Here is a 25599-nt window from a genome sequence, read left to right as displayed (position 1 = left end):
AGTGACCTGAGGTCACCAAATGATTTTTCGAACCTTATTGTGCATATGAATCACCTGAGGAGGGTTTAAAATGCATATCCCCAGGTCCTACCCTTAGTGATTCTGATTCAGAAGGTCTGGGATGACGTCAAAGAGCTTGCAAATTTCACAGCCATCCCAAATAATTCTAACATAGGTTGGTCCAAGAGACACACTGAGAAATTCTATTTGTTCTTTCCTGACATCAGGGAGCTATTGTGAGAGCATAGCAGATAGAACAGCTGAGCGTTTTGAGTGCTTTTTAAAGGAAATCAGAATGTCAGTAAATACGAACTTACTGTGAAGTCCAGTTCTCTGCCCCAGGCACTGAAGGGAGTGAAAGTCTCTCCTCTGTGCTTCAAAAGGAAGCCCGGAATCTCCTCTCTGCATCCAGCCAGCTACAAAGGGATTTCCTACGCAACTGTACTTTGTACCGGGCTCCAATCCACTAGAAGCAAATTTGGTCTGATTATGAACAAGTTGCCACGAGATGAAAGCATTTTTCTCAGCCGTGATTGAGGATGCCTTGATGCTAGAGAGCTGCGGGCTTGCCATGCTCTGAAGGCGCCTTGGTGAGAAGTGGACTTGCAGGAAGCTTGCACGGCTCTGTGGGGGAAGGGAAGCAGATACTCTGCACAGCACTGAGTTCAAACATCCTGTTCCCCTGTAAGCATTAGGTAATTAAACATTTCCAAGCCAAGAAAGAGAAAAAGCTCCACGGCTGTCCATTTCACCCCTGCCCTAATACCAGTCACTTTAAATGTGTTTCCTCAGCAAATATTTATGGAGCATCTACTCTGTGCCAGGTACCGGCTGGGGGAACAAGGCACCATTGCTCCCCTCCCATGAGCAGTTTACATTCTCCTGAGGGATATCAACAAGTGGTTGTCAATTGCAATCCAGGGTGAGTGTGGAAAATGCTAGGAAAACAGTAAGCCACCTAACTCAACCCACAGCGGGGTGGCAGAGGGCGCAGGGAAGGGTCTCTACAGTAAGTGGCAGCCAATCTGAGGCCCAACGAAGGAAAAGGAATTAGCCAGGATCTTTAGACACATAGACCCAAGTTTTATTTAGGGTTTAACTCTTCCTTTAGGCAAATTATTCATCTTCCCTGGGCTATCTTGAGAGGTTTTCTTTTTTTTTCTTAATTTATTTTATCGAAGTATAGTTGATTTACAATGTTGTATTAATTTCTGCTGTACAGCAAAGTGATTCATATATATATATATATATATATATATATATATACACACACATATATATTCTTTTTCATATTCTTTTCCATTTTGGTTTATCACAGGATATTGAATAGAGTTCCCCGTGCCATACAATAGAACCTTGTTGTTTATCCATTCTGTATATAATAGTTTGCACCTGTTAATCCCGAACTCCCAGTCTGTCCCTTCCTCTCCTCCCCCTGAAGCTTTCTTAATAAGATCTTGTAAAGTACTACACAGTACTTGGCCATGGTAGAGTCATAATAATGATAATTCTATTTAATCAGACTTCACCGGGCCAGATTCTGTAATAATAACTTTCAATATATTATCTCATTTAATTTTTGCCACAAGATACGAGGCAACCTCATTTTACAGAGGAGGAAATTGAGGCTCAGAAAGTTCAACAACCTACCCCAGTAACACACCTGTCTGAAATCAGAGTTTGTGTGATAGCACACCCCTGGAAAATAGCCTGACACCAAGAACGGACTCAGTGAAGACTTCCTGAATGAATAGAGCCTTCAGCAGATACTAAATGTCAACAAAGCAAAAGAAATTATGATTACCATTAATACAAAAATAATGAATGTTTACAGGAGAATAAACTAACTCATTTTAAAACAATCCATTATAAATATAACATAGCACTTTTCTGCTTTTAATTTATATGGGTCACTTATTTTTTATAACCCCCATGGAAGATAACTAGAGTAGGTTTTATGATCTCATGTTACAGGTATAAAAGAGATAGTATAGATATTACTGATAGTAGATAGATTATTCTTCACAGAGGTGAAAAGATTAAGGCTAATAGAGATAAATTTTAAATTGCCCATGGTCTCATAGAGACCAGAAAGCAAACTTTTGAATCCTACACCAGCGATTTTTCTTCTGCTCATCTTCCACTCCACAATATAGATTGAAGATGGCTTTGGGGTGGGTAGCACTCTGTTCTAGAAGCACTGACTGTGAATTTGAAACATGGTTGAGTGTCTTGAAAATGCAGGGCATTGGTCACATGGCAGCCCAAGCGAAATCCTTTACTCAAGATGCTTCTAGTTGCAACAGGAAAATTCATCTAACATATGGAACAGCAAAAGAGTTATTACCTCTTCCTTAGTTCCGCAAATATCTGCTAAGTACCTACTGTGTGCTAGGCATTCTAGGCATTGGAGATTCAGTAGCGGAGGGGATAGACAATAGATAAAATAAATAAGTGGGGCTTCCCTGGTGACGTAGTGGTTGAGAGTCCGCCTGCCGATGCAGGGGACACGGGTTCGTGCCCCGGTCCGGGAAGATCCCACATGCCGCGGAGCGGCTGGGCCCGTGAGCCGTGGCCGCTGAGCCTGCGCGTCCAGAGCCTGTGCTCCGCAACGGGAGAGCCCACAACACTGAGAGGTCCGCGTACCTCAATAAATAGATAAATAAATAAATAAGTGGAATATAACGTATAAGGTTATAAGTGCAATTGCGGAAAGTAAAGCAACAGAAGGTCTAGGCGTGTGGGTGTTCTCTTTTAAATAGGATGGTCAAGATGTCATGCAAAAGATAACATTTTAGCAATGATATGAAGAAGGTGAGAGATCAAGTCATGTGGATATCTGGGAAGGAGAGTTCCAGATAGAAGTAATGGTCAGTGCAAATGCCCTGAGGCAAGAGCTTATCTGGTATGTTCAAGGACTAGACATGAGGCTAGTGGGGCTGAAGTTGAGTGAGCAAAGAGAGAAGTTGTGAGAGGTGGAGACAAGAGAGATGATGACAGGCAGATGCAAGCAGGGGCCTTAGAGACCATTACAAAGACCTGAACTGCCTGAATGAGGTAGAGAGTCACTGCTCATAAAATGCTCTTTTTAACATCAGGTCAATAATAAACAGTAAGGGGCCAGGGTCAGAAGCAAAGAACCCAGTTAAGCAGTTACTGCCATTACCTAGTTTCACATAAGTCCTGAGGCAGGGAGCCCCCCAGAGCTGACTAATTCCCTGGCTGAAGTACAGCATGGAGGACTCAGATTCTCTTCATCTCCCTGCCTTGCTATCCTTGGAATGTCAGCTTTGTCCCAAGACAACTGCAGCCATTCAGGGTGTCACACTCAGAGAGGCACAACAATATCCAGTGAAAAGACATGGTTGTGGGGGGTTTTTTTGACAGTTTTTTTTCTTTCAGATGTCCCTAACGATTTCTTATGTTGTTCCCGTGGCCTCAGTCTGAGTCATATACCCACTTTTAAACCGACATGGACAAGGAAAGTGGGGTTAGCCTAGCTGCTTTACATAGATCAGGCTTGCATCTAAGCTTGGTACAGCATGGTCATCTCCGAGTAGAGGATGCCACAATAAAATCTGGGCTTTCCAGCAAGGAATGGGCTGGCATTCCAGGTAGTCCAACAACAGTGTCAACTACAGGAAGCATAGGCAGACCAATCCTAACGCTACCACTGAGCAAGGGGTGGAGGTTCACTGGCTAGTTCTTTGTAGAACATTTGGCTCCAGTAAATCCAAATGCCAAGCTTCCCTTGGCTGACTTCCTTGAAGATGCCGTCTAGATGTATGAGAAGATAACTAGCCTTTTGTTTTCTTCTTATGTTACTGATTAAGCAGGCTGAGCATCGTCCCACTCATTGCCTATGTTATTCGTTAATGTAATTTAAAAGCCAAGAATAAATAATTAAGCACATGGACCCTGTGGAGTGACACCTGGTTTTGGGCCCAAGGTTTCAAGAAAGTATTATGCCTTTTTCTTCAGTGTTTATTTATTTTATATTTTTAATTTATTTTATTATTTTTTAACATCTTTATTGGAGTATAATTGCTTTACAATGGTGTGTTAGTTTCTGCTTTATAACAAAGTGAATCAGTTATACATATACATATGTCCCCATATCTCCTCCCTCTTGCATCTCCCTCCCTCCCACCTTCCCTATCCCACCTCTCTAGGTGGACACAAAGCACCGAGCTGATCTCCCTGCGCTATGCGGCTGCTTCCCACTAGCTATCTTTTTTACGTTTGGTACTGTATATATGTCTATGCCACTCTCTCACTTTGTCACAGCTTACCCTTCCCCCTCCCCATATCCTCAAGTCCATTCTCTAGTAGGTCTGTGTCTTTATTCCCGTCTTGCCCCTAGGTTCTTCATGACCTTTTTTATTTTTTTTGCTTAGATTCCATATATATGTGTTAGCATACGGTATTTGTCTTTCTCTTTCTGACTTACTTCACCCTGTATGACAGTCTCTAGGTCCATCCACCTCACTACAAATAACTCAATTTCGTTTCTTTTAATGGCTGAGTAATAGTCCATTGTACATATGTGCCATCTTTATCCATTCTTCTTTATCCATTCATCTGTCATTGAACACTTAGGTTGCTTCCATTCCCTGGCTATTGTAAATAGAGCTACAATGAACATTTTGGTACATGAGTCTTTTTGAATTATGGTTTTCTCAGGGTATATGCCCAGTAGTGGGATTGCTGGGTCGTATCGTAGTTCTATTTTTAGTTTTTTAAGGAACCTCCGTCCTGTTCTCCATAGTGACTATATCAATTTACATTCCCACCAACAGTGCAAGAGGGTTCCCATTTCTCCACACCCTCTCCAGCATTTATTGTTTGTAGATTTTTTGATGATGGCCATTCTGACTGCTGTGAGATGATATCTCACTGTAGTTTTGATTTGCATTTCTCTAATGATTAATGATGTTGAGCATTCTTTCATGTGTTTGTTGGCAGTCTGTATATCTTCTTTGGAGAAATGTCTATTTAGGTCTTCTGCCCATTTTTGGATTGGGTTGTTTGTTTTTTTGATATTGAGCTGCATGAGATGCTTGTAAATTCTGGAAATTAATCCTTTGTCAGTTGCTTCATTTGCAAATATTTTCTCCCATTCTGAGGGTTGTCTCTTGGTCTTGTTTAGGGTTTCCTTTGCTGTGCAAAAGCTTTTAAGTTTCATTAGGTCCAATTTGTTTATCTTTGTTTTTATTTCCATTTCTCTAGGACATGGGTCAAAAAGGATCTTGCTGTGATGTATGTCATAGAGTGTTCTGCCTATGTTTTCCTCTAAGAGTTTGAAGGTGTCTGGCCTTACATTTAGGTCTTTAATCCATTTTGAGTTTATGTTTGTGTATGGTGTTAGGGAGTGTTCTAATTTCATACTTTTACATGTACCTCTCCAGTGTTCCCAGCACCACTTAATGAAGAGGCTGTCTTTTCTCCACTGTATATTCTTGCCTCCTTTATCAAAGATAAGGTGACCATATGTGTTTGGGTTTATCTCTGAGCTTTCTATCCTTTTCCATTGATCTATATTTCTGTTTTTGTGCCAGTACTATACTGTCTTGATTACTGTAGCTTTGCAGTATAGTCTGCAGTCAGGGAGCCTGATTCCTCCAGCTCCGTTTTTCTTTCTCAAGATTGCTTTGGCTATTCGGGGTCTTTTGCATTTCCATACAAATTGTGAGACTTTTTGTTTTAGTTCTGTGCAAAATGCCAGTGGTAGTTTGATAGGGATTGCAATGAATCTGTAGATTGCTTTGGGTAGTAGAGTCATTTTCACAATGTTGATTCTTCCAATCCAAGAACATGGTATATCTCTCCATCTATTTGTATCATCTTTAATTTCTTTCATCAGTGTCTTATAATTGTCTGCATACAGGTCTTTTGTCTCCTTAGGTAGGTTTATTCCTAGATAGTTTATTCTTTTTGTTGCAGTGGTAAATGGGAGGGTTTTCTTGATTTCACTTTCAGATTTTTCTTCATTAGTGTGTAGGAATGCTAGAGATTTCTGTGCATTAACTTTGTATCCTGCTACTTTACCAGATTCATTGATTAGCTCTAGTAGTTTTCTGGTAGCATCTTTAGGATTCTCTATGTATAGTATCATGTCATCTGCAAACAGTGACAGCTTTACTTCTTCTTTTCCGATTTGGATTCCTTTTCTTTCTTTTTCTTCTCTGATTACTGTGACTAAAACTTCCAAAACTATGTTGAATAAGAGTGGTGAGAGTGGGCAACCTTGTCTTGGTCCTGATCTTAGTGGAAATGTTTTCAGTTTTTCACCATTGAGGACATTGTTGGCTGTGGGTTTGTCATATATGGCCTTTATTATGTTGAGGAAAGTTCCCTCTATGCCTACACTCTGGAGGGTTTTTATCATAAATGAATGTTGAATTTTGTCGAAAGCTTTCTCTGCATCAATTGAGATGACCATATAGTTTTTCTCCTTCAGTTTGTTAATATGGTATATCACATTGATTTATTGGCATTTATTGAATAATCCTTGCATTCCTGCGATAAACCGCACTTGATCATGGTGTATGATCCTTTTAATGTGCTGTTGGATTCTGTTTGCTGGTATTTTGTTGAGGATCTTTGCATCTATGTTCATCAGTGATATTGGCCTGTAGTTTTCTTACCTTGTGACATCCTTGTCTGGTTTTGGTATCAGGGTGATTGTGGCCTTGTAGAATTAGTTTGGGAGTGTTCCTTCCTCTGCTATATTTTGGAAGAGTTTGGGAAGGATATGTGTTAGCTCTTCTCTAAATGTTTGATAGAATTTGCCTGTGAAGCCATCTGGTCCTGGGCTTTTGTTTGTTGGAAGATTTTTAATCACAGTTTCAATTTCAGTGCTTGTGATTGGTCTTTTCATATTTTCTGTTTCTTCATGGTTCAGTCTCGGAAGGTTGTGCATTTCTAAGAATTTGTCCATTTCTTCCAGGTTGTCCATTTTATTGGCATAGAGTTGCTTGTAGTAATCTCTCATGATCCTTTGATTCAGTAAGTATATTACACCTTTCCAAGCAATAAAATGAACAACTTAAAGAACTTTTTAATTGGGAGATTAAAAAAAAAAAAAAAAGGCAGGACATGCAAATGACCTGCAGTTCAAAACACAAAGTCCCGTCAGTTACATTCTATCCCACCTGTTCAACACACCATCCAAGTGCTGCAAACACAAGACAGTTCAGAGGAACAGTGTTATAACCCCTTAATTGCTACATCACCCAATAAGTTACAATTAAAAAGCTCCTTGTAACAAGAAGTCCACCTATCCACAGATATTGGAGAATCCCAGGCTCTTCCGTACATTACTGAAAAAAATGCAAATACATTCATAAATGCAAAAAAACTTTAGGTAACATGACAACCCACATCTTTCGCTGTTCAGACTCTACTGGCCACCTCAGTATTGCGGAAACGTTCCATCGATTTTGGCAGCTCAGGCTCCAGAAATGCACACTCACGTTTGCATCCCAGTTATGTAACTCTGAGTATGCATTTAATCTCTCTGTGCCTCTGTTTCCTCATCTGTAACATAGAGAAAATAATTGAAGCCACTTCAAGGGCCCTTGTGAGGATGAAATTAGGTAATATATATATAAAGTATTTATAACACAGCATGGAATATAGTCAGCATCAATAAATGTTTGCTCTCTCAGTATTACGACTAATTTAACCATTATACCAACTCTGTGAAGGAGGTATTCTAATACCCAGATTTTGGCTGAAGAAACTGAGATTCAAAGAGTTTAAATGACGCAGAGATCCCTCTAAACTTGTTAGTGACCAGAAGACCTATGATTTAAACCTAGACGTGAACACTCAAGTGAATTAATAATGTTGACATGTGGCGCTTCAGAGACCAGGTGCTGGAATCAGGACGCTGAGTCAGAATCTTGGCTTTGTCATTACCAGTTGTGTGTCCTCAAGCAAATACTAAAAATAATAGATCCTATATCATAGGGATGTTGCAAGACTTAAATGAGATAATGCTTGTTAGTATTTAGCTCAGGGAACTGCACTCAGCAGGAGCCCCATAAACATTCTTTCATTTTTCTGTAAGGAACAGCAATGGCCTTAGTCAACTCCACTTACTTCCTCCAAAAGCCCACCCACACACCTTAGCGTCATCCTTGACTCTGCATTCCTAATTTCCCTCAACACACCTGCTCATGTAGTCTAAGTCCTATATCATTCTTGCTCCTGAATATGTCAGATATAATCTCTAGAATCCCTTGACCTCTCCAACACCATTGCCACTCTCCTAGTTTGGGTACCATCTTCCCTTCTCTGGATATTGAAGCAGCCTCCTTGGTTTTCTCCATCCTCCTTCTTGTCTTGACCACCTCCAGCCTGTTCTTCACCCTGTATCTGCAGTCGTATTTCTCATATGCACACATGTCACTTGCCTCCCTAAATCCTTCAGTGGGCCCCATTGTTCTTAGGATACTTCCAGCCTCACTTTCTGTTTTCCTTCATGTCCCCTGTGCTCCATTTTCCCCTCATGCCATAGTCCCTCACCTCCAGCACTACACATGTGCTGTCCTCTTTGCCACAAATATTGTTCACCCTCTCTTTCCCTGGCACACCCCTACTCATCATTCACATCTCAGCCTTGGTTTCACTTTTCCTAGTAAGCCTTCCCTAACCCTGAACTCTCAGCTTGATGGCCCTTCCAGGAGGTCCTGGATGTTATCTATCATAGCACTTGCCAAATGCATTATGATTTCCTTACTCCTTGCATGTTTCCTCGGCTAGATCATAATCTCCCTGAAGGCAGGGCCATACATAATGTGTCTACTACAACTACAAGTTGTATAAGCAGCCCTAACACCCAGCACAGGGCCTGGCACATCATGCTACTGAACAAATATCATTGAATAAATGCATGCATGAATGAATGACCACTAGCTTTCCAGTCAGCAAAGCCCAACAAGACAGAAGACTCTAAGAAAATTCATCCTGGTGGCAAGAGTGATGTTTCTTATTACTAGTTCAATGCCCTGTCAGTAAAATTGGTAGATGGGATTCGTTCAAACTTAAATAATTTATCACAGGATAGAGCTGCCATTTTTCAATGTGCCAGTACCAGTGGCTGCCTAAAGACCCAAGTTAGACCAAATGGCGACAACATTATATTTTCAAATTGTCAAAACACTTTTACGAATACTGTTTCATAGGATTTATACACCAGATCTGTGGGAGGGTAAGGTGAGGACTCCAAGATATGAAGAAGTCCAGTTAGAACTCAATTCTCCTCTCAGCGTGTTACTTGCCCACATCATGCTGACTGATGTACAATTAATGTGGCCATTACCCCAGCCCTGGTCTCTGAAGACATATTGCTATAAAGCGGTGATTCTCACTGTGCGGATAGGGAGTGGGATAGGATTTTGCCCTCCAGGGGATATTCAGCAATGTCTAGAAACTTTTTTTTTTTTTAATTGTCACGACTGAGGCAGGGAGGGCTTGATACTGGCATGTAGTAGGTAGAGGCCAGGGATGCTGCTAAACCTCCTACGATGCATAGCGTAGACCTCCTCCCCCATCCTTCAGTGCCCCAACCCCAGCCTCTCTGCCACCACCAACAAATTATCCAGCCCCGAACGTCCGAATAGTGCTGAAGCTGAGGAACCCTGCTGGAAAGCAAAGTCCATAGACAGAAAGAGAGGGGAACGTAAGTGTGTAAATCTCTCCAGATGCAGAGAGACTGGTGAGTGCACAGATCATTTAAAGGCATGAAGTTTGAATTAAAACATAAAATACTCTGCAGACCAAACAGAACTCCTCACAGGCTGTGTGTGCAGTGCGGAATCTCCGGGGAAGTCTTGGCTGTATGAGCAAGCCTTGCTCTGTACCTCAAGAGCAACAGGTAGAACATTCTCTCCCCGGCTGCCTCCTGAAAGATTTACTATTATGACCTCTCAGAATCAAGGAAAAACTTGGGTTAAAAGTGTTTTCCAGAGAAGGCATTAAACCTGTTCACTCAAATACCTTTTCTTGTATCTCTAAAGGGTGGCCTAAGGGTCAGAAAACCAAGATCTCACCACCTGGATTCATGTGCTGGGTTGCCTTAAAATCCTCCAATATTCTCATCTGTCCGAAAGGAAATAGTGCTGCCTAGTATTGGGGAATAAGGCTGGAATGGATATCATAGTCAGAGAAATCTAGAAGAAATATATTGTTATTACCTTAGCATATTGATTCCTTTCCATGCTGTTCATGGTGTAATTACAACCCAGAGCTGTGCAGGAGAGAAGCAGACAAGGCAATTCCTTTTGAGGAACTGGAAACGCATTCTGGATTTACATTGTAATACTTTCTTCTTACAAAGGCTTTGAGACATAATACGGACTGAATAATTGGGTTGTTCTCTATCCAGCTTGGATAAAGGGAGGTTGAAGTCCACTCTTTCCGAATGGAAGCCAATTAGTGCATAGCCCAAACATAGAAGTTGGGATCTGCTTTATATATTTAAAACTTGTTTTATAATTCCATGAATTTGGAGTAAATAAGGGAAAGAGTGAATTTGAGTTGTGAATAACTATAAAAAAATTTTAATGTAATATTATTATTTTCATATTCATAAAGTAGCATTAAGAAACATCTTAACAATAGACTGACTAATAAACAGAAGTACTCACTATTCCCTCATATAATTCTTGAGGTTCCCTACCTTCAAACTATTGCTCTAATTATTACTTCCTATCAGAATGTTCTTACCACTCACATCTCTACAGATTCAAATTCTCCCTGTCCTTCAAATCCTATCTCAAATGCCACCACCTCCAGGAAGTCTTCTTGGAATCTGATCCCATGTCCCAGTTAGGTGTGAGAGTTTCCTACTGTGCACTTACTTATCTCTTACTCTCTTATGGACCTTCTGTAATTTTTAATATATTGATATTTATATTTTTCATTTATTTCTTTATTTCTTACCTCCCTACTCACCTTTACACGTTGTGTCATATCCATCCCCCCACTCCCACAGCCCTTGGCTTTGTGTCTTAGAAATAGTAACCTTTCAATGCATATTGACTCTCTGGGGTCATTGATGGGTAGGTGCATGGATTTGGTTAGATTTCTCCCACATGATTATGCTAGTCATTAGCAAACCCTTTCTTTCAAATAGGTCAGAAGTAAACTTGACCAGCCCTAATCAAATGTTCACAAGTTCCATATAAGTAGACACAGAAGTTTAGTCTCATTCTAGTTATTCTGTCTTACACTAGACTACACAGGAGAGAATGTCAAGATCACGGAACCCAGGAAGCAGCACAGCATCTACACAGCATGGGAGTAGGAGCGAAAAGTCTGCACTAGAATCTTAGTTCCTCTACCTGCTTACACTTGACAAGTTACTTAATATTGCTACACAAATTTCCTCATGTATAAACAGATAAGATAATAACATTTACTGTATTATAATTTTTAAGAGGATTAAATGAGTTCTTCTAGGTATAGTGGTTAGTAGAGTGGCTGGACCTAGTAAGAACTCAGATTCGGTGGTGGTTGTAATTATGATTCTTATCATCATCTATTAAAATCAAATCATATTTCTGTGGTTTAGAATCTATCATCTATCTATCTGTCTCTCTATCTATTTATCTTTCTGTATATCTATCTATTTATCTTTCTATCTATCTATCTATCTATGTATCTATCGGCTACTTGCTCCAACATCTCAATAAATTAGGAGAAGTTATTTGTCTACTTTTTGTAGGTACTACGAGAATTAGTATAAATAATTTGGTGGGAAATGTGCTTGGCTTTATTATGCTTTTCATTCTATAGTCTTTTCAATGAGAGCCAAAATATTCTGTTGTAAATGACTATTGTTTCTTTCTTTGCTGCATGGTAGCATCTGCTTTAAATTGAGCCTCTCCTCCATCTTCAGAATCCTCTTTAGTCTTATCTGTGGCTGCCTACCTCTCACTTGCTTTAGTCATATGCCAAGACAGCTGACTCAGCAACTGGTCCAGTCTGCCAATCAGAAATGTGGATCAAATCTCCACTGACTTCTCTGCTAGGTCTGGGGGATGCCACAGTGATCAAGACAGTGCACCCTTTGCCCCCACCGAACTTATAGTAATGCAGTGAATCAAACGCTAAACAATTTATTAGTTTATTATTTTTTTTTTGGTGCACATATTGTATTTTTATTTTTAATTGATTTTAGTTGATTTTATTACTTTAAAATAATCAAATATTTCAGTCATTAAGTTGGAAGAGAAAATTTCTCTGAAGGTAAATTGTAGGCTACAGAGAGTGGAGGAGAGGATCAAAACCCTTTCTTGTCCAGCACCTTGTCTTTCAGCCCTCAGCTGAAACATCACCTCCTCAGAGAAGCCTTCTGTGACCATCCAAGCAAAGCAGCCACTCTACCACATCCCCTATTTTATTGTCTTCAGTCTACTATTTTTAAAATTAAGGTATAATTGACACAGGTTCAGGTGTGCATTATGATGATACTATATTTGTAAATATTGTGAAATGATCACCTAAATAAGTCTAGTTATCTGTCACCATATATCACTACAATATTTTTTTATGATGAGAACTTTTAAGATCTACTCTCTTAATGACTTTCAACTACGCAATACAATATTATTAACTATAGTCATCATACTTTACATCTTCATGGCTTGTTTATTTTATAACTGGACGTTTGTGCTTTTGACCACTTTCACCCATTTTGCCTGCCTCCCACACCCTGCCTCTGAATATCACCAATCTGTTCTCCGTATCTGTGAGCTTGGGCTGGGGTTTTTTTGCTGGTTTGTTTTAGATTACACATATAAGTGAGATCATATGGTATTTATCTTTTTCTGTCTGATTTAGTTCACTTAGCATAATGCCATCAAGTTCCACACATGTAGTCACAAATGACAAGATTTCCTTCTTTTTATGGATGAATAATATTCCATTGTATATATGTATGTATATATGTATACACACACACACACACACACACACACACACACACACACACACAAAACATATCTTCTTTATCCATTCACCCATTGGTGGACACTTAGGTTGTTTCCACATCTTGGCTATGGTAAATAATGCCGCAGTGAACATGGGGGTGCATATGTCTTTTTGAGTTAGTGGTTTCATTTTCTTTGGATGAGTACCTAGAAGTGGAATTGCTGGATCACTATTCGTTTTTTCACCATCTGAAATAACCTTGCTGATATAATATTTACTTGTTTATTGTCTATCTCCTTCTTCTAAAATGTAAACTCAGTGAGCTAAACCTTAATATATTATTTACTGCTGTATCGCCAACATCTAGAAGCGTGCCTAGAATTTAAAAGCTGCTAAAAATATTATCTTGTATCAATGGATGAATGAACTAACAAAAAGAGGTTCCTCTTCCTTGCAGATCAGAAAGTACCAAATTGTGAGTTTCACACACTGACTGGAGAGTGTGGGGAAATTGACGACAGAATTCCCCTTGTCCGGTTCAACTCAATTCAGTCCAGCACATATTTATTGAATTCCTATTGTGTCTCAGGCAGTGAGCCTCACACTTAGGGTTCAGCAGAGAAAAGTCAAAGTCCTACCCTCCTCCCACTTAGAGCCTGGCAAGGGTGATAGACACTTTATAGCAGTGATCAAAGTAATTGAATAGCATTTACTTTGGGCCGTGTAGAATTCTAGTCACTTTCATAAGTTACCTTATTTAATCCTCATCACAGCCCTGTATGTTAGCGATAATTATACCTGAAGGAGAGGGCAGGTATTTTATCTGTCTTGTTTACTATTGACTCCTTAGCATCCTGGCATACATAGATGCTCAACAAATATGATCGATAATAAATGAGTGTTTTAAAAGGGAAGGATGGTATTTGAGAGTCTGTAGCAGATGGATTTGACCCTGTCTGAGGCATTAAGAAACCTCTCTCTGATGACGTGACATTCTATTTAAGATTTGAAGAATGAATAGGAATTTGCTCTGTTTTGACCTCAGAGTGAAAACCTGGGCAGTCTCAGCCTGACTGATCTTAAATAATCTAATTTTTCCCCCCTGGAATTTAGTTTACTTCTTAGCGAAATGAAAGACTGTGATGATGATATTTCCCCAAAGAAGGTTGTAAAAACATGTTAAAACAGAATGATCAGGGTAACTTTCCCGTAAGAGTTGGGCTTCAGTGAGAGAAGGCAACGTAAATGGGACCAATGGGAACGGACTGCTGGGAGGCCCCAAGTTCATTGGCCCCAAGGCAAGGGCTCCGTCCGGCTGGGACTTTGCAGGACAAAAGTGATTGCTTCTGATCTCCCAAGAGGTCAGTCTAAAGAAAGCTTGGAACAGCCTGGTCCACAGTACAGCACTCAACAATCTCCCAATTAAATACTTTTTTTTTTTTTTTTGCCATTTGATGTCGGAACCTGGCATGTGGAAGTCATCTGGGGTGTTTCTTGTCTCTGGGCCAGACTCCAGGCCCTTCTCGCATGGCACCTAAAATGGGTCACCTTTATCTTTCCCTCCTCCTAGGCTTCTCATTTCTCTTTCTCTTTCTGCTCTTGGGCCCTCCCTCCAGGCACCTCTGCCACTGCCTTGGAGCCTCCCCTCCCCTGAGAAAGATTCCATCCTCTCCTGGTAGCCCTGCTCTTATCTGTGATGACATTAGGCATATCAGAGTCTAGTTCCACTTATGGAGTAAATGACTGCTAACTCTTTATTTGCTAGGCCTTCAGTAAGATAATTACCTTTTAATAGGAACTTTTTATAATTAATACCTAATGCAAAAGCATGGATACTTTTTTTTTCAACTGGGCAAATACCATATTATTATTATTGCTCTTACTGGATTGCAGACCACACATTTGGACAAAACCTCAGAGATGGAGGCCAATCCGTCCTTCACCAGTGGACCAGACACTTAGAATGTAAAGGCGAATGTAGCAGGTTGATCAAAACTGCCTGACACCGGCTGATCTTGGGTGGCCTTGGGTGACCCTGGGTGGCCCTAGGTGATCTGGGGTGACTCTAGGTTACCCTGGGTGGCACTGGGTGATCCTGAGTGATTCTGGGTGACCCTGGGTGATTCTGGAATGACCTTAGGCAGCCCTAGGTGATGCTGAGTGACCCTGGGTGATCCTGAATGACCCTGAGTAAAAGCATGGATCTTTAACATTGAGCTTTTGGGACTCTATAATCCCAAAGAATTTTTTCAGAACCTCTTTCTGCTGTCACCCCTTTAATGCTGTATTATAATAGTTTATTAGTCCTTGTAATAATGTACTGCATTAGAGCAGGGATGGTATCTTATATCCTGTATCCCCATCACTCAGTCTAATGCCTGATATAACTTAAGGTAGCAACCAATTGTTGGACAAACGTGGTGAGACAAATGATTTACAAGAAGGGTGTTTAAAAAACTTTGTTACCCTGACCCTTCACGCCAAAGCATGAAATGAAATACCTTACTCCAGAGGTTCTTAAACGTTAAAGAATCATGTGGATTGTTAAATACTCAGATTCCTTGTCTGTCCCCAGAGAGTCTGAATCAATAGGCTTCAGGGCTGTGAAATCTGCATTCTTTACAAGCTCATCAAGTGATTCTGGTGTAAAAACACTAGATTTCGTCAGGGAGCTGTTTGACTTTGGATAAATTATTACATCCTCTCAGCCAGTTTTGTCTTCTGTAAAATGGGATTGTTCAGAATCAAAGAGAAAAAAACGATGTGAAAGCCCGTTGAACAGTTCAAATAGTGCAGAACAAACCACCTGCATGGGAATCACCTGTCCAAGGAGATTTCCAATTCGTCATTCCTGTCCCTTGCCCATTCTGCAGGTGGGTAGATAGGGTCCATAGGCCTGGCACTAAATCAGGCATTTTAATGGCACTGTGTTTAACCTTTCATCTAAGCCATCCTAGTTTGCCCTCATGATATCATGTAAGATTCTATTATTATCCTTATTAGATCTGTAATGAGGCTTAGAGATGTTGAGTCAGTTGCCCAAGATCACACAGTAAGTCAATATCAAAGGTAGGCTTCAACACTAGCTGTCTAATGGCAGCGCCACCCTCTTAACCACACCCGCTCTTTCACTACTCTGAGGTTGGTACGTGGCCATAGAAGCTCAGAGAAGGCTAACAGCGACAGTAAGAACAGCATTGGCAGTGACAGTTTACCAAGAGTCTACAATGTACTAGGCGCATCGTATGCTTATCTCCCTTCATTCAAGAATACAAGAGGAAAACCTTGTTCCCATTTTATAGATGCAGAAACGAAGTCTCACAGGTGTTAAAGTTGTGTTTATATCTCCCCAACCAATGAGTGAACGCACTGGGATTCACACTGTGTCAGCTTGACCCCAAAGCCCACACTCCTTCCATTTTGACTCATTACTGATCAGGGATTAGAAGTTCTGTATCTCTCAGGAAGATGCCTCTGGATTTGCTCTTCTGTTGTGATTTTGAGATTATTCACACAACCAATCCAGACCTTTTAGGCATTGTTTAAACAGCAACTTACTTGGGATGGCCCAACCTTGCCAGGTCTCTGGGTCTAAGGAAGTGAAGGGTTGTATGGCTATCAAAGGGCTAAAATGTCCTGTTCCCACCAGTAGTTTGTCATCATGTTGCAATGATCCAAAAATCAGGGAGAGAGCATGTTGGTGGAAGAGTGGATTTACATCCTGGCCTGCACTGACACTATAATTACTTACGGCTCTAAGTCTTTGCTCTTGTGGGCAGACCAACACATTTCTCCAATGCTAAGTTAAGTAGTTTTGTAAAGAGGAGAGCCCATAAAGGCTCAAAAATTATTCTATCAGATTTCAAGGCACACTTTTATATTAAACCTTATTTTAAAAAATTTCACTCAGGGGAATACTGGTTTTCCTTTGAGGACCATTTAAATCATTTCCTCGTGCCTCTGAATGCAGCACAAAAACATCTATTTCTCTTTATCAGATTCACTAGTGTCTTTGACAGAACTTATAAATTTCCAACTGGTGCCTTGTGCTTACCTTCCAGTGGTAAGATTTCCGAAGTTATTACTATTTCCTGGGTCATAACCAAACCAATTCCCCAATCCAAATCGTTTATATTTGGCAATTGGTCCTTTCCTTTAATATTCTCATTCTCTCTCTCTCTCTCTCTCTCTCCCTCCCTCCCTCCCTCCCTCTCTCACCCCTCCCCCTCTCCCCCTCACCCTCTCCCCCTCCCCCTCTCCCCCTCCCTCCCCCTCTCTCTCTCCCTCTCCCTCTCCCTCTCCCTCTCCCGCTCTCCCCTGCCCTCTCATTTGCAATCTCAGTGAGAGTTTTGGTAAAGTTGTATAATCCTTGCACCAACTTACTCGTTACATATTGTCATATGCCATCAGGGTGCACGGCTTGGTGAAGGGCCAGTTCACTTGGGTTTAGTCTCTATTCTTGTGCTGTGGCTTTAAATTCGTACAGCAAATAACTCAGAACCAAGTTATTGCCTCGGTGTGAGTGCTGGCAGGAAAAAACAGCCGTAGTGGAGCACAGGATCTGTCTGTGTTAGCCCTCTGTCACCGACTACTCAACCCAGCTTTTGGCTTCACCTAAGTGATAAATGGTCCTATTGTTTGGGCTTCATATTAAAAAAAATAGAACTCAATCTAGATTAAGCAAGGACAGAGACCCATTTCATTGCACTGTACTTTAATATTCCTGAGACCCATGGCATTACGGGTGGCTCTTTTAACAGCCATCTCTCTCCAGGGCGGAATACTAAGCTGTCTTTGTTTCATCTGATCTTTCAGCTAAATAAGAGATGGTCACTTATCCTCACGACTCCCATATCCTGCTGGATTTCTATTGCTGAAAGAAACTGACCACACGGGAAAAAGGAGAGGTTTCAGGCAGGGCATTTCAGCGTGTGTTTACAGGCAAGACTGACTTACTCAGCAAATCCTGCTCGGAGGAGCTGCAGCCAATGAAGAGGCTATATCCCGGCTTGCTTGGGGGCTTCTGAGTTTGAGCTGCATGCAGAAATGTAAGGCAGTGCTTCCTGGCGCTGATGGCAAAATGGGACCCATCTCCAGTTATTCCTTGGGCTCCCCAGCTTTGCAGCACTGGGAGCGAGCCTCCATAAACATGTGGGTGATGTAGCCAGGTTTAAAGGCCGATAGAATCCTTATGGATTCAGGAGACTGGTTTTTTATTTAGATTTTTTTTCTTTTTCCTTTTTTTTGGAAGATGAAATGCTTCTCTCGTTACCTGCCTTACATCTTCAGACCTCCGAATACCATCCTCTCTTCCAGCTGCCACACAGAAGGTACAGACCAGAGAGGGAGAGCATCTGGGTGGGTGGGAAAAAGTGGGCTGGTGTCTGACTTCCCACAGGCTCTGCTGATACTGCCTTCTGTAGCTACTAGATGACTGTTGTGCCCGGCAAAAGCTTGTATCTCACAGACTTAGATCTGCTCCTAAAATCAGTCTGTCTTCTCCAAGGAAAGTATTTTCTGAAGAGCAGGATGATATTGCAAAGGTGATCTCAGAACTGATACAACTGAGTAGAAAATAATTTAGAAATATTTTGCCAATTTCCCTTGTTCTCCTTCACATGCAAACAAGTAACTGGAACTAACGTTAAAGGGGGAAAAAAATTGCTGTAGATGCTGCCACATACATTTATCCAAGCTCTCTGTTTTGTCACTGTCCTTTTAATAACTTGGTGTATGCCCAAGAAAGCAATTAGCAAAATAGAGTGAGCTTATTACTGTATGACTGTGGAGCGTCGGTTGTTGGATTGATTTGCTCGGTCTGTACTTGGCGTGCAGGACAGGAAGATCGCAGCTGAATTTCAGTGCTTGCTGGAAATGTGGTTTGTGGGGTTCTAAGTTGATACCTTAAGGCGAGGGTGAGCTGAGTCTTGTATGAACAGTTCCCCAGTTCCTGGTCCTTTAAGGCACCTCCTCTGCTGCCCTCTAACCCAGCATGATATGCACACATGAGGGGGGAGTTTCTGTGTGCACGTGTGTGTGCCTTGTAAACATTCTGGCAATTCCCTTTCAACTAGGCACAGCAGGTTTCAATGTTCCTAGAGTGACCAGCTGGACGTGCATCTTCTATGTGTGATTTGCCTGTTTATTTTGATCTGACACATCCTTGGAAAAGAGCAATTTCAAGAAAAGCCACTAGCTGGCTGTTTTTCAGCCTTAGGGGCTGTCCTACAAGCGGTACTCGATGGAAGAGGGCTAAGGATAGTGAGGGACGACAACTCCACCTCAGGTCCAGACACACTCTTCCGGAACTGAGCTGGTGAACAGCCTGTTCTGAAAACCCACCCTCGTTTCTCATCCTCATAGGAGGAGCCTGGGACTGGGGGTTGTGTATATAAAATGAGAGAAGCCATGTATACCACAAGGTGCTTTTTAATCAGTACCCCCCAAGAAAAGGGAGTAGAAGTTTGGAATCACCCTTGAATTGAAACTGAGGATGGTATTTTCCATAGACGTTGATATTTCATAGATTTTTTAAAAATTGGATATTTTCTTTAAAATTTTATTAGGGACTAAAGGAGGTGGCCCATTGAGAAATCTTTCTTCCCTCATAGAGAGAAACTTAGCCAGTCCCTACATGTGTTGGGGAGAAATAAGGAGTAACATGGATAGAAACCTCCAGAGGAACTTTCCAAATGCAAAGACTTAAACTCATATAGGAAGCTGCCTCAGTCGTTTCCGATTGGTCCCCTGACCTCCCCTCCCAGCTAAAACTTTGAGAACCCAAACACTTGGTCTATTCAGTTGCTGTTTTGTTTATGAATCAAAGTAAAGACCCTGCCTAATACAGACAAAACACCACCAACACAAGAACTTTCTTGAACTGTGTTTTTAATCAAATTGAACTGATTTATTCCATGAAAACGGAAACCCCATTTTATTCATGTCAAAGCAAACCATCTCTGAATCACCAACTATCATCAGATTTAGGGGTGGGAGTGGGGAGGCTTGTCTCTGAATTTGTTGTAAACCTATTGAAGACAATGGTCCAGGAAGATAGCATCTGGCAAACATTAAAATCAGGGATGAGGTGTAAGGGCACAGTAGTAAAGGCAGGAGTTAAATACCAAGCGGCCAGGGCCAAGTCCCTTAATTGCTCTATGCCCAACTTCATCTCTAAAATAGAAATCAAAAGACCTACTCCCAGGACGTTAAGAATTAAGTGCGATAATTAAAGTTGTTCATAAAGCTTGCTACATGAAAGGCGTCATCACGTTTGAGTCCCACACACCACGCGCTTTCTTAGATATTCAAGTCTCTGTTATTTACTATACTGTCTTAGGCAACCAAGTGGTTTCCTCAAGCACATCACAGGGTCACTAGAAACTTGTTACACTTATTTAGAGTTTGTGGAGAAAAAGATGTCAGAATGAATCTGAGTTTGTGTTTTTATATTGTTAGCAAACATGTCCCTCTGTAGTCTATTCTGGAAAAGTTATGGCTGGGAACTTCATATTTTATTTCATTGAAAAAGTCAAGAATGGATAACTTGTGTCTGTCCCTGTGAAAATCAAATAAATCCAAATGACCCACATCCTCCCCTGAAGAGTAATTATAGAACAATTCTAAGAGCTCTAGCAATTCCTGAGCTGCTTCGGGGATGGAACCGTCCTACTGAGAAGACTAGCATTGTCCTCTCAGCTTTGCCTTCACTTTGTTTTCTCAACACAGGAAGATCCTGGGCTTCGAATCCTATCTCTACCATATGCTAACTGGGTGATGTTGGGTAGTTCCTTTACCTCTCTGAGCCTAAGTGTCCTCATTTGTAAAACATGCAAAGAAATACATTCAGAATGCCATACACAGGGTGGCGGTGGTGATGACGATGATGATGATAACCAGACTGCACTTGTATTTACGACCTCTAAGGCATTATCTAAGGGCATTATATACAGGAACACATTGTACATAGGGTAAATCACCAGTATGTAACTCTTATGTGAATGCTAGTTGTTTTAAATATTGTGGGTTGGGGAGCTTTTGGTGACCATGCTTGAGGGATCTGCTTTTATTACCACGCTCTACTTTAACCTGAAATAAGAAGACACAACCAGAAAAAAAGGACAGCTAAATAATGCTGATACACAAACAGCAGAAATAGGGTTTTGAGAAGACAACGACTGTATTCCCTTCTCTGTGGACCTCATTAAGTGCGTACATAACTCCATCCCCCTGACAGGAAAGGATTCATTCAGCAAAATGGCTTCAGGACTAGAGGAACAAAATCCCAATCACAGTCAAAAAGAAACCATTCTAGACAGGACAGAGGGGATGGGGAGACCCACAGGAATGAGAGACCAGTGAGATATGAGGAACCTTGCCTAATGTTCTCCGATGGACCTAATTTGGCACCTGACGTGGGAGGGCCTTTATTGGGGTTATCTTACAAATTAGTAGAGGCACTTTCTTTTCCTAAAGCGTAATGCGCTTTGCCACATGCCATATCCCGTCCCTGAGTTGTTTGGTCATGGTTCCATGCTGCAAACCCTGTTCATCCTTTAAAACTCAGTTTCAGTCAAGTCTTTCTAGAAAGACTTCCTCAACAACTCCAGAGATGGAGGTGTTATTATGAGTCACGTAAACCACAGTAACAGTGAGAAGAAGAAATGAGAGAGGAGCAGTAGTAGTACCACAAACCCTGTGGATCACTGGCTATGTGCTGAAGGCACTGGCCCCTCACACCTCTTGCGTCCGACACGATTATCTCCGTGTTATAGATGAGGAAACTGACACACACCAACTTGCCCAGAGCCATGGTTAGGAAAGTGGCAGAGCCAAGACTCAAGTCCAAACAGTCTAAATCACAACTCAGTGCTCTTGCCCCTACATCGCACATTTCCTTCTGAGGATCAGTGTGAGAATAGCCTTCAGGTTTACACTGAAACAGTCTATGTCCATGTCTGTCTCCTGGTGGCCCGGAGCAGCTTGGGCATGGGATCCTACGCTCTTCATCTTAAGTCTCTGAAACCTGGTTTGTACAGAGCTTGACTGAGTAGACGCTCAAGAAATTCTTCTTAAATGAAGGACTGAACGGCAGAGTGAATAAATACACTTACCTGTCTTCTTTCAACAATGCTCCTTTAAGAGGAGGAACCTTTCTTAAGCAAAATATCTTCCAATGACACCCAAAAGTACAGCTGCTGGAAGTCTCCACACACACACACAGAGGAAAACAATACACATTTTTCTAGCTCTTTACTTTTGGAAGTAAACCTTGCAGTGTTTTCCATTTGCTAGGCACAATTCCACTGTGTGTGTACATGGATAAAGGTACAGGTGCGTCTGCGTATTCCTCACAATCCTATGAGGTAGGTACTGTTACCGTCCTCATGTGTTAAACATGAGGAAACCAGAACACAGAGAAGTTAGGTAACTTGTCCAAGGTCACACAGCTATTAAGTGCAAGGGCTAGGATTAGAATCCATGTAGTTCGGTTCCAAGGTACATGGCTAAGAAAGGGTGTTGCTCTATTTTGTGCCTTTTTATGTATTTATGGAATTCTTATATTTCATGTTTTTGGCTTTCTCTTCGCAGTCCCTTTCACGTATTTAGAACCAACCCACTTTGGGCCCGCGTCCAAATGCACTTCTACCCGCAGTGTTCCCTGACTACTCATTTCCTCATTGTTACAAATACACACCTACATTGAAAGTCTTTCCCAAATGCACATTATGATTCTCTGTAACAAAATTTTATTACATCACTTGAAGGGGTTATCGTAAGGATTAAGTGAGACAGAATCTTACATTGTTTGGCACTGCTTTACATTTAAAATTTGCTTTCCATTTTTACATACAATAGATGAACTGTCCCTGCTTTCATCTAAGGCCAGTGAGCCAGCCAGCCCTCCCCCTGTGAGCTGGATCCCACCCCTGACCCCTACTCAAGCCCCTCACTCCTGCACTCGGCCCCTCTCCCTCTGCTATCACCAAGTCTTTCCTCTCCACAGGATCTTTTGTGGCGGTCCACAAACATACTGTAAATAATCTCACTTTAGGTAGTCATGTCCTGATCCTGTATCCCCCTCCAGTTGCTGCCTCATTCCCCGCTCCCCTTTTCAAAAAAATGCCTTGAGGGGCTTCCCTGGTGGCGCAGTGTTTGAGAGTCCGCCTGCCGATGCAGGGGACGCGGGTTCGTGCCCCGGTCCGGGAGGATCCCACATGCCGCGGGGTGGCTGGGCCCGTGAGCCATGGCCGCGGAGCCTGCGCGTCCGGAGCCTGTGCTCCGCAACGGAAGAGGCCACAACAGTGAGAGGCCCGCGTACCGCAAAAAAAAAAAAAAAAAAAAAAAAAATGCCTTGAAAGGGTCCTCTATACACAGTCACCCTGTCTTTTCCTCCAGTCTGCTCTTTCCATCCCTCCACCAAAATGGCTCTTGTGAGAGTCACCGGTGGCCACCTCATTGATGAATCCAATCATCGTTTGCCAGCTCTTAGCAGTGGAGGCACAGATGATCAGTCCTTTTTTTTTTTTTTTTGCGGTACGCTGGCCTCTCACAGTTGTGGCCTCTCCCGTTGCGGAGCACAGGCTCCGGACGCGCAGGCTCAGCGGCCGCCATTGGCTCACGGGCCCAGCCGCTCCGCGGCATGTGGGATCTTCCCGGACCGGGGCCCGAACCCGTGTCCCCTGCATCGGCAGGCGGACGGACTCTCAACCACTGCGCCACCAGGGAAGCCCAGTGCTTCCTTCTTGAGAGGGTTTCTTGTCTTGGCCTCAAGGCCCATATTTGCTCTCTGTTTCCCTCTCCCTCACGGCTAGTCCTTCTCAGACTCCCCTGCTTGTTCCTTATCATCTTCCCAACCTTCCAATAGGGCTTCCCAACCTATTGGAGCCCAGGGCTCAGTCTTCTCCTTAATCTATGCTTGCTCCTAGGTGATCTCATGCTCTTAAGTATCATCTATTCAGTTTATATCTCTAGCCTCAACCTCTCCCTAAAACGCAGACTTGTACATCTAACTGCCTACCCAATATTTCCACTTGGACGTCCAACAGAGATTTCAAAACAGAGCTACTGATTTCCTCTCAAGAAAAACCTGTTGGTCCAGCATTTTTCTCCAGCTCAGTAAATGAGAACCTAATTGCTCAAGCCAAAAACCTTGGAGTTGTCTTTGATTTCCTTCTATCTCTCACATCCTTCTAATTCTACAATAAATCCTCTTGGGCTTAAACTCCTAAAAATTATCCAGAATCCAATCACATCTTACCACATCCATCACTCAAATGTTTCTTTATCAGAGGCCTTTCCTGGCCTTCCTATCTAAAATAAAATGCCTCACCCCAGTGTTCATAGCAGCACTATTTACAATTGCCAAGCTATGGAAGCAATCTAAGTGTCCATCAACAGATAAGTGGATAAAGAAGATGTGGTACATATACACATAATTGAATACTAAGCCATAAAAAGGAATGAAATCTTGCTATCTGCAACAACATGAATGGACTCGGAGGGTATTATACTAAGTGAAATAAGTCAGACAGAGAAAGACAAATACTGTATGATATCACGTATATGTGAAATCTAAAAAAATACAACAAACTAATGAACATAACAAAAAAGAAACAGACTCACAGATATAGAGAACAAACTAGTGGTTACCAGTAGGGAGAGAGAAGGCGAGAGGGGCAATATAGGGGTAGGTACAAACTACTATATATAAATAAGCTACAAAAAAATATAAATAGAAAAATAAAAAAATGTACAAGGATATACTGTACAATACAGGAATGTAGCCAATATTTTATAATAACTATAAATGGAGAACCTTTAAAAATTGTGAATCAATATATTGTGCGCCTGTAACATATTGTACATAAATTATACTTCAATAAAAAAGAAAGGTTACGATGTAGCCAGATGAAAAAAAAAATCTCTCTCTCACACACACATATACACAAACAGTCCCCAGTTACCTTTACCCTGCTTTATTTTTACTCCATAGCACTTACCTTTACCTGACATGTTATATATCCATTTACTTATTTGTCACCAGTCTTGTCATGCTATAGAATATAAGCTACATGAAAGCAAAGGCATTCTCTGTTTTGTTCATTTCTGTGTCTCCAGTACTTAGAAGAGTTTCTAACACGTGGTAAGCATGGCATAGATGCTTATTGATTGAATGAATGCATTTATATGAAGTCTTAGTGATAACGTGGAAAGAGTGAACTCTGAAATCAGATGAACCTGAGTTCCAATCTCAGAACTGATAATTACCAGCTGGGTGACCTTCAGTTACTTAACTGGTATATTTCCTTCTCTAATAATAACACGTCCAAGTATTATCATGAAGGTGAAAAAATAATGTTGGTAAACACCTTGCATGATGCCTGTGAATATTCAGTGAACTGGACTTAATGTTATTATGTTTTGCATCCCACACTGCATTTCCACAGCTGTCACATATAGACATTAAGGTTCCATGTGGATTGAATATATTTACATAGCTAGCATTGTTTGTGGGTTTGTTATGTGCCAGACTCTACCTTAAATACTTCATAGTTCCTACCTCACATAAATCTCACAAAAACATCACAAGCATTGGTGCATATTCTAACTTTACAGATGAGGGAACAAGGCATCGAATTATATAGTAACTTACTC

The 25599-nt window shown here is 41.4% G+C and overlaps 1 protein-coding gene across 2 annotated transcripts in view; it reads left to right on the top strand.

The window, feature by feature from the left end:
- PPP2R2B (protein phosphatase 2 regulatory subunit Bbeta) overlaps window positions 1-25599 on the top strand; it is a 454043-nt gene that overhangs the window by 6270 nt on the left and 422174 nt on the right. The window contains exon 1 of one of the 2 annotated variants that reach the window (XM_065875380.1): window positions 18199-18272. The exons of the other annotated variant lie outside the window; for it this stretch is intronic. Within the exon in view, the coding sequence (XP_065731452.1) occupies window positions 18199-18272 (74 nt within the window). Of the gene's footprint in view, window positions 1-18198; window positions 18273-25599 lie in introns of those variants that run through there. 2 annotated transcript variants of the gene reach the window in all.

The sequence above is a fragment of the Phocoena phocoena genome, chromosome 3 (assembly GCF_963924675.1).
Source record: "Phocoena phocoena chromosome 3, mPhoPho1.1, whole genome shotgun sequence".
Taxonomy (NCBI): domain Eukaryota; kingdom Metazoa; phylum Chordata; class Mammalia; order Artiodactyla; family Phocoenidae; genus Phocoena; species Phocoena phocoena.
Note: the sequence above shows the minus strand (reverse complement) of the source record. Positions and strands in the feature narration are given on the sequence as shown.